General features: G+C 55.9%; 1 protein-coding gene across 5 annotated transcripts in view; it reads right to left on the reverse strand.

Moving 5' to 3' along the window:
- NEK6 (NIMA related kinase 6) overlaps positions 1-14,158 on the reverse strand; it is a 102,873-nt gene that overhangs the window by 9,267 nt on the left and 79,448 nt on the right. For all 5 annotated transcript variants that reach the window (XR_001886148.1, XM_017874786.1, XM_017874788.1 and 2 more), the window contains exons 8-9: positions 10,304-10,398; positions 2,209-2,322 (exon numbers count right to left, since the gene is read on the reverse strand). Coding sequence is in view for 4 of the 5 variants with exons in the window: in XM_017874786.1 (XP_017730275.1) it covers positions 2,209-2,322; positions 10,304-10,398 (209 nt within the window). In the remaining variant the exon portion in view is untranslated. The remainder of the gene's footprint in view (positions 1-2,208; positions 2,323-10,303; positions 10,399-14,158) is intronic.

The following is a 14,158-nucleotide window of genomic DNA, read 5'->3' on the forward strand; positions in this document are numbered from 1 at the left end:
GGGGGGGGGGGTTACTGCTGCGCAGGCTCCTTAAAGCTGAGGGGTGGGGCCTGGGCTTCCTGCAGACTAGGGCTCCTCTCAGCTGATGGGGCATTTTCTCCCTGGGCCGCAGAGCCTTAGGGTATCCCTCCCACCTGTGTGCATGCCTTCCAACCGAGAAGCCCGGGTGACACGGGGCCTGCAGCCTGCTAGGCCACTCCTGGCGTCTGAGGTGGCCTATGGATGGACTGCTGTTTTCTGAACCTTACAGTATTCGGGGGAGGTACCTGTGGTTGGTCTCTGACAGGTTAAAATACCCAAGAAAACCAGATTCAGGTGAAGTGTCTGTGACTCAAACTCATTTATGACGTAAACGCACAGTTGGCAATAAGTGCATGTCTGAAATTTTCAGAATTCAAGAGAAACAAAAATAATCAAGTCTTATGTTCATTTCTAAGTGGCGATATGATATAACTTTAAAAATAGGGTGTGCTGAGGGGCTCCTGAGCACTACCTCTCACCCCAAACATGGGCCCAGAGAGAGCCAGTGCTCCGGGGAGTGAGGGCTCGTGGCCAGGAAAGGGCTCACTTGGGATGGGGGCTTCAGTGCTCACTTCAGCCTCATAACCGAAGCAGAGAGGGCAGCTCCCATTTCTAGACTGACGGCCAAAGCAGAGTGGTCATCAGCTCCAGTTGCACGGCTTGGTACACAAGTCCGCATTCAGAAGACGATAAAGGAAAAAGCAAATGGCAGCTTTGTAAAGAGATGCAACTTGTTTTTCCTCCCACTGGGAGCAGAAACACTTCTTCCAAAGGTGCAGGTCAGAACTTGGGAGCCAGGAGAGGAAGGGCACTGTGCAGCACCCGACACTCGAGCTCCTCTAGCCCTGGAGTCTGCAACGCCAGCGAGCAGCAGAGAGAGGCTCAGCACAGGCGCCCCGCGAGGAGCCTCCTGCCCGGACACAGGCGCGGAGCACTCAGGACCTGCCCTGTGCAGCTTGGCCGGGGCAAGGGCGCTCCTTCCAGAGCCTCACCCCAGCTAACTGATGGGCCACCAAAGAGACATGCCATCAAGCAGCAGGATGGTTCCGTGGCTGGGCGTCTGGGTTCAGATCCTGCCTCACTGGTCTTTTTAACTTGACTGTGTCTGTCTCTTCCTTATTGGTAAACGGGGGAGGGGAAGATTCAACTCAGGAAGTCTGAACATGAGCTGTTACTATTATCGTGAGGTGATGGCCTATGGTCCTATGGGGTGGGCCCAAGGAGGCCCCAGACTCACTCACTAGCATTGACCTTGAACAGAAATAAGGGTCATAGGACATTTAGTGAGCACTGAGTCACCGACTGAGCCAGGCGCCGTCCATTGGCCACTTTCGATGGTGGTGGCAGTGTTAGCCTGGTGCCTTACCTTAATCCTTATGCTAATCCTATGTGGAAGATTTAATATTATCCCCATTGTATAGGTGAAGAAACTGACTCAGGGAGGTTATGTGACTCACCTAGGAACAGTGCAGAGAGTGTGTGAACATGTGTCTACTTTTGACCCTGCTGACCCTGCTATGCCAAGAAACCTGTCCTTTCTTCCTCACGATTATCCACCAAGGAGATTATCTATTAGTCCCATCTTCAAGGTGATGGAGCCGAGGAAGAAGATACTCACACATTCCTAGTACCTGGCACAGCCCCATGCCAGACCCATCGGAGCCTGTGTCCACGGCCCCAGCAGCCAGTGTAAAATGTTGACAGTAGCAGCCCAGGGTGTTAAGTCTGTCATATCATAAGGAGGAAACTGACCAGTCCCCCTGCTGTAGTTTCCTGTCATGGGAGCAGAGTGGCCACCATCAGCAGTATGGGGACGCCAGGCCTGCTGCATCCTGCCCCTGTATCTGCTCCCATGTCTGGCACGGCACAGACCCTGTCCTGGGGACCTGCAGCAGTGGGCCTCCCACTGGAGCACCGAGTTGGGAGCTGAACAGGTGGAGGTGTGCCAAGGGCCACATCCCACTGGTTCCTACCTGGGGGTCCCACACTGGAGCTGCATGGTGAAACCCCTTCTTCAGTGCAATCACCTACTTTCCCCTCTCCAAGTCACTTTTCCAGAAAGCTCCCTTTCTGCACCGTGTAGAGTGAGCCTAACCTCAGCCCCACAGCTACGGTGTTTTGGGGCGGCCTTCATAAGCTTCGGTGGCCTCCCGGGGCTTGCGAGGCCTCCAGCTCCTGCAAACTCACCTTCTCAGAGTAGTGCTCCCCGGGGAGCGGGGGGTAGTCACACTGCTCGATCTTCTGGCACAGGGAGAAGAGATTCATCTTATCTCCGTAGAAGGGGCTCTGGAGGGCTGCCATCTGCAAGGGAGGGGGACAACGAAGATGAGCTTTCGGCCTCAAGGCTCGGAAGGACTGGAGAGGAGGCTGCTCCAGATTGGGGCATGGGCTTTCTCTGGTCCTGACCGCAGCGAGTCCAGCAGAACTTCTCCTCCGAATCGCTGAGCTGGGGGTTCAACAGAGGAGCAGGCGCAACACCATCCTGGTTCTATCACCGGATTAAGTGGGCATGAGGGTTTCAGTGACAAAACTTTAAAGGCAATAAAGAAGGGCAGCTGGACGCTGCGAGCCAATTCTCACCTTGCTCCCACCTCAGCCCGGGGGACCCAGGCTCCGTGCGGCAGGTTCCCAAGTGCACGCATACGTTTTAATGGTCTTACTTCCATAAAACGCGATTTCCAAGATGCCCGTAGGGGCATGTCTCTGTGCCTCACACATTCAGGGAACTTTCCTTACCTATGGACTGACATTTTGGGGTGGGGTGGGCCCGAGAAGGGTGAGGCATTTCACTGTGGCTGTTCTCGCCAGCCCCTGGCAGAGCTACTGCCTGTGGAAGCCAGCTGCTGATATCAGGGCAAGGGGAACGGGGGTTCAGGAGGGAGGGAGGCAGCCTCCTGCCCCTGGATGGAAGGGCGCAGCAGCTTGTTCCAGGGAACCTTTAGGTGGGAGGGAAGCGCCTGGCTCCACAGCCAGCCCCAGCTCTGTCCCGACCCCAGCTCTGCACTTGCTGCGTGTCTGGACTTCAGTTTCCTCATTTGTACAACGGCCTCACCCGCAGGCCTGTGGCGAGGCTTGGGCTGGTACATGGAGGAGGCACCACCAGCAGGGCCATGACCACCTTTGATGAGGTGAGGCCTGCGGCACTGGTTCTGCCCTGAAGGCCGGCCACGGGGGAGCAAAAGGCCTGTGGGGCGGTGGCCCCCTGTGAGTTCCCAGCTGTCAGGGTGCTGCCAGGCTGCTCTACCCTGCCACTCAGAGCACTCACAGGGGCCACAGTGGCCCTGAGGTGGTGGTGCAGTAGCCCAGTGTGGCACCCGCTGGCCCCCCTATTATGAACCCATAATGGGAAAGTGCTTCTGGTCACTCCAGCTCACTATGGCTGACTGCCCCCTAGACCGCCCCCTGAGGCCCAGTGCCTCCGGCTAGTGAAGTGCTGTCAGGCAAGTACCCGCCTGTTTGGCCCCGGTTCCCCCTCGGAGGGGCCGGGCTGCCAGGGCCACCCTGCTCTGGCTCCTTGGCCAAGGGCTCCTGGGCTCCTACCGAGGGGCCCTGGGATCCCTGGGGAACTGTCGCTTGTCCTTGCACCCCAGAGGCTGAGCGAGGAGGAGTCCTTGGTAGCAGGGTTTGAGGGTGCCCATGAGGGTTTCCTGGTCTTGCCCCATTCTCTGTTCATCCATGAACAGGTCTGGTGACCCCAAGGGCCTGCCTCCTCCAGGAGGGCGTGGAGGAGCTTCAGAGCCTGGCACCATCCTTGGGTTTGCAGGTGGCCTTTGGGGAAGCTACTGAGTGCAGCCTGGAGACTGTGGGCTTTCCTCAGCCCCAGGTTCAGCACCCTCGGGACCAGGAGCCCAGGCCAGGCCAAGTGCCTTCATGTGGGTGTCTAGGGACGGCATCACCTCTGTCTTCCCACTGGCTGGGAGCTTGGGCCCCTCGGAGAAGGGCTGGGAACCCATGTGGACCCTGAAACCCACCCCTGGAGGAGGGCTGCAGGGAGGGTCTGGCCAGGCAGGGGAAGTGTGAGGATGCAGAGGCCCTGCCATTTTGGGGTCTGCTGACCTGACCAGGAGCAGCTGGGAGTCTGCCAAATGTGCCACCCAGGTGACGCATGTCCAGGAATTAAAACAAGACTCTCTGGTGCAAAGGGTTAATCAAGCATTTCCAAAGGACAACTGATGCCATAACAGAGCAGCTGAGACTCCAGGATAGTCACCTGGGGTGACCTGGGTGCCCCCGAGTTGCAGCTGGAGGATTAAGGTGGATTTTCTTGGGCACCGTTACGGTGCAGCACAGAAGGGACATTTTGAGTGTTGGTCCAGTGAACGCAGGCCCTAGTTTTTCATGTGGCTGACCCCAGAGGAATCGGCCAACCTTCAACTTCAGATCACGCCCATTTGATCTGAATTTTATAAACCCCGCTGCTGGGAACTCCAAAGGCCCCAGAACACTGAGGGGGAGCACTGAGTCCCCAAGCTGGCATCCACTTCAGATCATGTCTGTGCTCTTTCCAGCACTTTCCCCACATTGTTTCAGAAAAGCCTTTTGAATGGGGTCAGCAGTGAGCTATGCCAGAGGACCCCTCTCGGCCTTCCCCAGGAACAGGCCTCCTCCATCCGCCCCAGCCTGCCCCCACTCTGCTGCCGGCCACGGGCCTTCCACCCTCATCAGGGCGACGGGCTGTGAAGGAAGCTCTGGGCTGCGGGGATTAGAACGATTACCCTGGACGGCGAGATCTCCTTCTACCAGTGACCACCCAGCCTCTGACTGGTCGAAACAGAGGACACACTGTCTGGGGCCTCGTTAGAACTGCCGAAGCCATGGCTCTCAGCGCTGCTCCTCAAACGCCAAGCTCTTCTCTCTGGTGTTATCAGGGTGACACATAGCCGAGGAAAAGGGGGCGGGTGGGCCCTGGCCCCCACCGGCAGGGCCGAGAGAAGCTGGTGTGTGATCTGAGATGTCAGAGGGACAAGGGGGATCTGACTCCTGCCTGTCAGGGCCTCAGACACCCATCTCGTCACCCAGTGTCTCTTGACCATGTCCCAGACTGAAGGGTGACTGGAGACCTGGAGGTCTGCAGCCCTGCTCCTCCACCACGGAGGGGTGTCCAGGCCACTCCACCATCCGAGCAGGATTCCAAAGCAGCGTCTCAGCCAAGGCTCCGCGGATCTTCCCGTTGAGTCCGCTGTCTCCCTGGGTCTCAGTCCCAGCTGGGCACCTCAAGGCTGCTGCAAGGATGCCCCCCATGAGGATCCTGGGACTGGCACTGAACGAGTCAATTCCTCTAGCTCTGTACTTGCAGCTGAGCTCCCACATAGGTAAAAATCAGTCCTGCAGAGCGGGCAGCCCACTGGGCACCTCCATGGGTATCTGGGTAATGAGAACAGAGCCCGGCCTTCCCATATCCCAAGCTCGGGCATTGCTGCTCCCAGCTCCCACCGGGGGCTCCCCACCACCTGGCCTGCGAGTCTTACGATTCACTCCATGTTCGGGCCAGCGCTCCTGATTCCAGCCTCTTCAACAGACTCTGCTGGGGCCCCATCCGGGGCCAGGTGCAGGGCTTTGTGGTGGCTCCCACTAGCTGGGGTCAGTGCCAGCAACTCCGGTGGCCGCAGGAGGTCCTCGGTAATAGCTGATGCCCAAGTTTGAGAGAGAGTATGGGGTACTCAATGATGGGCCCCGAAGACGTCCATCACTGAATTTTTGGGACTTGTCAATGACACTTTATAGGGCAAACAGGATTTTGCAGGTGTGATGAAATGTTGGCTCCTGAGATGGGGGCATTATCCAGGTGGGCCCCAACGTAGCCACAAGAACCCTCATGAGAGGAAGCCTAAGGGAGAAGGGCACGGAAGAGGGGAAGACGCCAGGCTGACGCACACCAGAGGCTGTGGTGACACAAGGCGGGGGCCGAGGACCGCGGGTGGCCTCTCCATTTTCCATGGAAAACACAAGGAAACAGATTCACCCCCAGAACCTCTAGAAGGCGCCTGCCTGCTGACACCCTGACTTAGCCCAGCGAGACTGATTTTGGACATCTGGCCTCCAGAATCCACGAGATCTAACAGAGTAAACTTATGTTGCTTGAAGCCATCAGCGTGGTGACATCTGTCACTGCAGCCACAGGGACGAGCACAGGGGCTTTTGAGCCTTCCAGGCCGTGCTGGGGCTGGGGGAAGGGCAGGTTTTCTCTGGCGGTGTTTGTCACCAGGACCCAGGTGACCTGGGTATGTGCCCTGTGCAGGATCCTCAGCTGTAGTCCGGAGAGGGTGGGGGACTTTGACACAGCTCTTCAGGCTGGCGGCCCTGGAAGACACCACAGGCTGTGGGGGTGGGAGGCTCCGGGCATGACTGCAGGAGGCCTCTTTCCAATTACATGGCCGTGGGCTCAGATGTGGCTCCCCTCCCTGTCTGCTGGGGAAATGCCTGCTTCGCCTTCTCCTTCTTCTTCCCCTTCCCCTTTCGGGGCTGCAGGAGTGGAGGGGGGTCACCTGGCACAGAGCCCCTGCCCCGTCACCCTTGGACGGGCTGGCCATGGGTGGCCACACCAGCCTGCTGCTGTGTGAGGCCGGGGCTGCTAGGGTTAGGTCAGCGCCTGCCGCCCTGAGGACGCCAATCCCCTCCGGGCTCGACTGCTGTGTTTCATTCACTTCCCACTGCTGACTGGTATCCACCCATAGATTGGTATCTGTCCCCCCCGCCACCGACCCCCTCTCCAGCTGCGATCCATCCCCCACACCACAAAGCCCTGGACGGCTGCAATCTGTCCCCTCGCCGCTCCCCCCCGGCCCCGGCTGTGGTCTGTCCCCCCGCAGCTGCGAGCCGCACAGCCCCACTTACTCCAACAAATGAGTCAGCTCGGTGGAACCCGGGCCTCAGTGCCAGGGAGCCATGAAGGCGGGGCTGCCTCGTGAAATGCACATCTAGGTGCCCACAAACGAGGACTCGGAGGAGGACTGCCCGACCCAGAATCCAGTGAGGCCTGGCACACGATGGGCTGTGTCTGCCTCTGCAGAGCCGAGACAAAGACGTAGGCAGGGAACGGGGCTGGGAACTGCAGGGCTGGTTCTCAAGTGGAGGGCCTGGCACAGGCAGAGGGAGCCAGCTGCCGGCCTCCCAGCCCCAGCCCAACCCCAACCCCGGGGAGGTGGGCACAGCTCTGAGAGCCTGGCCAGCCTGTGTGTGTGTTCATATGCTGTGTGTGTTTATGTATGGAGACTCCCATGGTTCATGGGAGACGGGAAGCAGCTTACAAAAACACAAAGCAGAATGGAAAAAGAAACAAAAGCCATCTGACCCAGGGCGAGACACATGAGGAAAGGAGGACGAAGCGGAGCCTCCCCGGGGACTGAGGCTGGGCTGCACTTTGGCTTCCCGCTGGCCAAAGCAAAAAGGGAAATGTGGCAAGCTGCAGAAGCCTCAGGCCAGAGGCGGGCAGAAGTGCCCGTGCTTGGCCTGCGGCTGGTGGACAGGCCTCAGGGCCTTCTCTGACTCGGGCGCCTCACCCCCAGGGCCTCATTCCTTCCTCACTATGACAAGGTGGGCTGGGATCTCATTCTACATATGGGATACCTGGAGCCCACCTGGGAGGGGCTGACTTGCCCGGATCCTTCCGTGGGTGGGCCCTGGAGCTGGGATTTGGATGAGAGTGAGTTGGTAAGCGAGCTGCCTACACACAGACATGTGCTCTCATTCAAAATTGTGCTCCCTGGCCGTCCACTACGCTGCGGGCATTTGCCCGGGCCTTGGGAAACCCAGAACACCTGTCTCTGCCCCTCGGGATCTGACACTGGGTGGATGATGCCCACTTACAGGTGGGTCTGCATCCCCTCCTGAGACCCTACAGCAGGTGGGGGCAGGGCGGTGACCCTGAAGCCCTGAGCCCAGGGACAGCCAGGTTAGCAGGTGACATGGGCGTGATTCTACTGCTAGCCTCAGCGACCTTGGTGGCCAGAGTGGCCACCTGCGTAAGTGCCTGTACTTAGAGGAGTCCCGGAGAGACTGGGACTCACGACTCCTCCTGGGGGACACACGCCAGCAGCACGGTGGCTCCACACCACTCAGCAACTCTCCTCAGCCGGGGCTTTCTCCACCTGGATTTACCGTCATCTCCACAAAATAACAGGCACGCACCCTCCCCGGGGCTGTTCGGAATGTGCAGGCACACGGGGCCAACACCAGCAGGTTTCTTCCTGTCTCAGAAGAGTTTGGACTTACATGTCTTGTCTCCTGTGGCTAAAGACACTGACTTCCCTCCAAATTCTCTCCTACATCCACTGCCCTCCCCCGAGCCCACCCACATACCCTGCTCAACACCCGCCACCACTCCAGCCCACCCAGGAGCTGGGCTGTGGAGAGACAGGGAGGCAGGGAGGACAAATGGCTTGTCCCCCTTTCACCTGCAGGGCCCTCCCCCCTCCACTGCACACACTCCACAGCTGATCCAGCTAGGTCCTCATTCAAAGAGCTCCTCTGTGACTGATGCCCTGTGGAGTCCTGGAAAGAGCACCCGGCCTGCTTCCCAGCTCTGTCAGGGCCAGACTCACCCACAGACCCTCTTATCACCCACATCTGCTGAGCCCCGGGAGAAGGGGTCCCACTCTCTTGTCACCCGCATCTGCTGAGCCCCTGGAGAAGGGGTCCCAAGCACCAGTTCCACAAGGACCACACGTCCAGCCAGTCTGTTAAAATGAAATATGTGTTCTTACAATAGCAGGTCACTGGCTGCCAGCCTGGCTAACATGGTGAAACCCCGTCTCTACCAAAAAATACAAAAATTTGCCAGGTGGGGGGCACCTGTAGTCCCGGCTACTTGGGAGGTTAAGGCAGGAGAATCACTTGAAGCTGGGAGGTGGAGGTTGCAGTGAGCTGAGACTGCCACTGCACTCCGGCCTGGGTGACAGAGTGAGACTCTGTCTCAAAAAAACAAAAGAAAGATTCTGTGAAGTTTAAGCCCTGCAAACAGATCAGAGTTTGGATCTCATAGTCTCAATCTGTAATGTGGGGAGGGGAAATCTCACCACCAGAAGACCCTGCCCACGAGACCCCGGCCACGAGAGCTTCCACGGGCCTCACGTGGCCCAGCAGCGGGCAGCGTCGCCCTCAAGTTCACGCACAAGGGCTGTGAGGTCAGCCTCGGAGTCGACGGTCCCCAGGGGACAGAGCAATCAGGCTCTGCGGACAACTGCTCAGCACTCGAGGCAGGCCCTGGACATGCTGTCCTGAGCATCACTGCTGTGGACTGTCACTGGCCACAGCAGCCGGGACCGAGCTTCTTCCAGTGCGTCAGCTCCAAGCCAGACCCCACGGCTGCTCAAGTCAGCTCCAGGGAAAGCAGAAAAACACTCAGGGTTCCGACTGTAAAACCAAGGCTTGGTGTCTAATAGCCTGGGGGGTTTCCAGAGCCCTTTCTTGTCTGTCATTTATCAGGACTAGGACAATGAAAGACAGGTACTCCTGTTCTCAGATGCGGAGGGGCTCAGCCAGGTGGATGGAATCCCAGAGCGGCCCAGCCTTTGGTGGTCTAGGGGCAGGGGGCAGCTTGTGTGGCTGCCAACCTGGACACCAGAGGGTTTAGGCCTCCCTCCTGCCGGTGGCTGCAAGAACTTCATGGCCAAGAGTGATTCATGCTCCCCACACCCCTCGTCACCTGGGGCCCCAGTGTGGCTGGACAAAATGGGTGGGGGGCTTCCGTTTATTCTTATTGTTTCACGTCTGGGCCCACCAGAACTCAAAACTGTTCCTGTCCCTTCGTCCAGACAGGCCACCAGGTCTGAAGTGGCCATCCCCTAGCTCCATTTCACAGGTCAGGGGAGATGTGGTGGTCTTCAGGGAGACCCACATTTCTGGGCCTGGAGGGGGTGGCCACCTGTCCGTGGAGAGTGATTCAGGGGCATGAGGCAAGTCTGACTCCTCTCCTGACCCTGGTGCCCTGCATGGGACTGACCCTTAATAAATGATGAACACAGTCACTGGCGTGTTAATGTGATCACCAGGGTGACGGGCAGGGGCAGCTGGGGGTCAGGTGCCGGCCTGTTCTCCCCTGTCTTCCCTTCCCAGACCCCACCCACTGCCATCACCCCCAACAGCCTCCGCCAGCCTGACCCTGCAGACCAGGCCCCACGTGGGCTGAGGAGGGTGAAGGACAGGGCCCTGGTGGTACCGATGCCTCAGGCAGACGTGACATTCCTGGGTTCCAACCTGAGCTGGTAGGGTGAGCCCTGCCCTAACTGGGCACCCCCCCACACATGTCTCACCAAATGCTGCTGAGCCGCAGGCAGAGACTCACCTCGTACAGCAGACAGCCCAGGGACCAGATGTCGGACTTGAAGTTGTAGCCGTTCTCATGGATCCTCTCCGGTGACATGTAGTAGGGTGTCCCCACTGCAATACAGCAAGGGGGGCTGCTTACACTTCATGTAGGGCAGGGGCAGGGCACAGAGGTGAGGCTGGAGGGAGGGCACGCAGGGGCAGGGGAGAGACTGCGCCTTGGTCTCTGAGCAGCCCTCTCCCTCTCTGGGCCTGTGCCTTCCTCTGACAGATGAGCAGGTGGATCAGATTAGAGGTTCCCATGCTAGCAGGACACTAAACACCTGGGGTGCTGGGGACTTGAAGGAGATTCCCTAGACCCACCGAGACCAAGAATCAGGCTGGGAGGCTGGGCGCCACGGCTCACGCCTGTAATCCTAGCACTCTGGGAGGCCAAGGTGGGTGGATCACCTGGGGCCAGGAGTTTGAGACCAGCTTGGCCAACATGGTGAAACCCTGTGTCTACTAAAACTGCAAAAATTAGCTGAGTGTGGTGGCGGGCACCTGTAATTCCGGTTACTCGGGAGGCTAAGGCAGGAGAATCACTTGAACCCAGGAGGCAGAGGTGGCAGTGAGCCAAGATCATGCCACTGCACTCCAGCCTGGGCAAGAGTGAGATTCATCTCAAAAAAAAAAAAAAAAAAAAAAATCAGGATGGGGCTGGAGAGCTGGGGGCTGGTGTTTCTGCCAGCTGCCCAGGGGAAGGGGATGCCTCGGCCCGGCTGGGGGAAGCTGCTGACTACATGTCCTTTAAGGGAACTGTTTGAATCCACAACAATCAGGATCAGGCTCTGAACAGTGAAAAAACCATCACTGTGGAGGTTAACCAAGATCTTACATGTGTCAGCTCATCCATGTTCCCAACAGTGCTATGAGGCGGCATCTCCATTTTGCAGATGGAGAAACTGAGGCCCAGTTTGCATAAGAGTGGCAGGAATTAGTTCAAACCCAGACCCTCAGGCTCCAGAAACCGAGCACTTAGTCTTGCCTGTGGCCACCACCAGTTAGCCCATCCAGACTCGGGGTTGGCTGAGATCTCTTAAACAGGATGGAAAAGGCACTAACCAAAAACGAAATGTGTGTAAGGCATTAAAACTAGGAACTTCCGTTCATCAAACCATACCATTCAGAGTTAAAAGGCAAGCTACAGACTGGGAGAAAATCATCCCAACACATACACCTGACAATGGACTCTTTACAGAATATATTTCAAAGCTTCTGTAAATCAATATGTAAGAGACAAACTACCCCCTTACTCAAGTGAGCAAAAAAGCCTTGAACAGGCACTTCACAAAAGAGAATATCCTAGTGGCCAATAAGCACATGAAGCAAGGCTACTTTTCTCATTACTCATCAGGGAATGGCAAATTAAAACACTTAAGTGGCCAGGCGCAGTGGCTCATGCCTGTAAATCCACCACTTTGGGGGGCCGAGGTGTGTGAATTACCTGAGGTCAGGAGTTTGAGACCAGCCTGGCTAACATGGTGAAACCCCATCTCTATTAAAAACACAAAAATTAGCCAGACATGGTGGTGCACGCCTGTCATCCCAGCTATTCAGGAGGCTGAGGCAGAAGAAACCCTTGAACCCAGGAGGTGGAGGCTGCAGTGAGCCAAGATCATGCCACTGCACTCCAGCCTGTGCAACAGAGTGAGTAAGACTCTGTCTCAAAACAAAAAACAAAACCAAAAACAACACAATGAGATACAACTATGTACCCATCTGAATGCTTAAAGACAAAAAAACCAAAGTGGAAGAAAAACAAGGTCGGTGATGTGTGGAGCACCTGGAATGTCCATGCTTTGCTGATGAGAAGGTAAAATGGTACAACTACTTTGGAAGACCACTGGCTGGTTTCTACCATGGCCAAACACTGCCAACACTATAACCCAGCAATTCCGCTCCTAGGTAGATGCCCAAATCAGTGCTTCTGTCCATCAAAAGACACAATCAAGAATGTGCAGAGTGGCTTTGCTTGTAACAGCAAAAACTGGAAACAAATGTTGGATCAATTGATAAACCGCAGTCTGTTCACACAGTGGGATACTATACAGCACCGCAAAAAAACAAACCTCAGTTATACACAACAAAATGAATGCAGCTCATAGACATAATGCTGGGTAAAAGAAACCAGGCACAAAAGAGCACATTATTGTATTTCATTTATGTGAAATTCAAGAACAGGAAAAGCTACTCTATAGGAGTGGTGACCAGGAGCTTCACTGTATGTATATTATACCTCAGTTAAAAAGCGAAAGAGGAAAAAGGTTTTAATGGTGAAGATGGGGCTCTGCTGCCAAGAGGGAAGCCAAAATGCTTCAGGGCCTGTCCTCAGGGTCCCTCTTCTCCTCGTAGGAAAGGCCAACACTGAGGAAACTGTGGAGGGCTGTGCCCTGACCTCCCAGTGCCTGTAGGGCTATCTCTGGGCAGCAGGGCACAAGTTGGATGAGCTGAAACTGTGCAAAGACAGGAGGATTTCCTGAGGAAGTGAGCTCTCCATCACCAGAGACATGAAAACCTCAGCAGAGGGGCTGATTTAGCAGGTCTGGGGTGGAGCCCAGGAATCTGGTCCTGTAACCTGACATTCTCCTATCAGCCCATTGAGTAGATGGGTATTCTGGAGGCACAGGCCTGGAATTTTTTTTCTTTTTTCTTTTTTTAGACAGTCTCACTCTGTCACCCAGGCTGGCGTGCAGTGTGAGTGCTATCTCAGGTCACGGCAACCTCCGCTTTCCGGGTTGAAGTGAAGCTCATGCCTCAGTCTCCTGAGTAGCTGGGATTACAGGCACGTGCCACCATGCCCAGCTAATTTTTATAGTTTTAGTAGAGATGGAGTTCCACCATGTTGGCCAGGTTGGTCTCGAACTCCTGACCTCAGGTGATCCATCTGCCTCGGCCTCCCAAAGTGCTGGGATTACAGGTGTGAGCCACTGTGCCTGGCCTGGCCTGGATTTTTAAGGTTGCTAAACTGAGAACATTTTCACTGGCCTGGAGACATCATGTCATGTGACAGAGGCTGCTGCTGTCCTAACCAGAGTCTCTGTGGGGAGCTGGAGTCCCAACGTGGCAAAGGCTCGCTGAGATGTAGCCTGTGACACAAGAAGGAGAGGACCCAGGACCCTGGCAGGAGAATGGACCATTCAGGGGCTGGACTCAGAAGGCGCCGGGTCCAGGCCTTAGGGTTTCACAGTCAGGAGATTTCGGGAAAAACACAGGTAACTTTAAATTTCATGAAGGAAGCATTTAAAAACACAAAGCTCCCAACTACCATTTAGTGTCATACTATGATTTTTAAAGGAAAAGACAGCTTGGCACGATTTAGAAAACCCATTTCTCAGTGGCCGGGCACGGTGGCTCATGCCTGTAATCCCAGCACTTTGGGAGGCCGAGGCAGGTGGATCACCCAAGGTCGGGAGTTCAAGACTAGCCTGGCCAACATGGCGAGACTGTGTCTCTACTAAAAATACAAAAATTAGCTGGGTGTGGTGGCGGGCACCTGTAATCCCAGCTACTCGGGAGGCTAAGGCAAGACAATCACTTGAACCTGGGAGGCAAAGGTTGCAGTGAGCCGAGATCGTGCCATTGCACTCCAGCCTGGGCGACAAGAGCAAAAACTCCATCTCAAAACAAAACAAAAAACAAAAGTAAAAAGTAAAAAAAAATAGAATTAGACTAGGGATGGTTACTGAGCCTTGTGAATAGTCTAAAACCCACTGAATTGTATACTTTAAGACAGTAAATTTTATGGTATGTTAATTATATCTTGATGTTTTAAAAAAGTAGCACAGTGTCTGAAAGGTAGTATTGGCCATTTGAATCTCTGTTAACATTTTCT

Source organism: Rhinopithecus bieti, unplaced genomic scaffold (assembly GCF_001698545.2).
Source record: "Rhinopithecus bieti isolate Rb0 unplaced genomic scaffold, ASM169854v2 scaffold_7967, whole genome shotgun sequence".
NCBI classification, from domain to species: domain Eukaryota; kingdom Metazoa; phylum Chordata; class Mammalia; order Primates; family Cercopithecidae; genus Rhinopithecus; species Rhinopithecus bieti.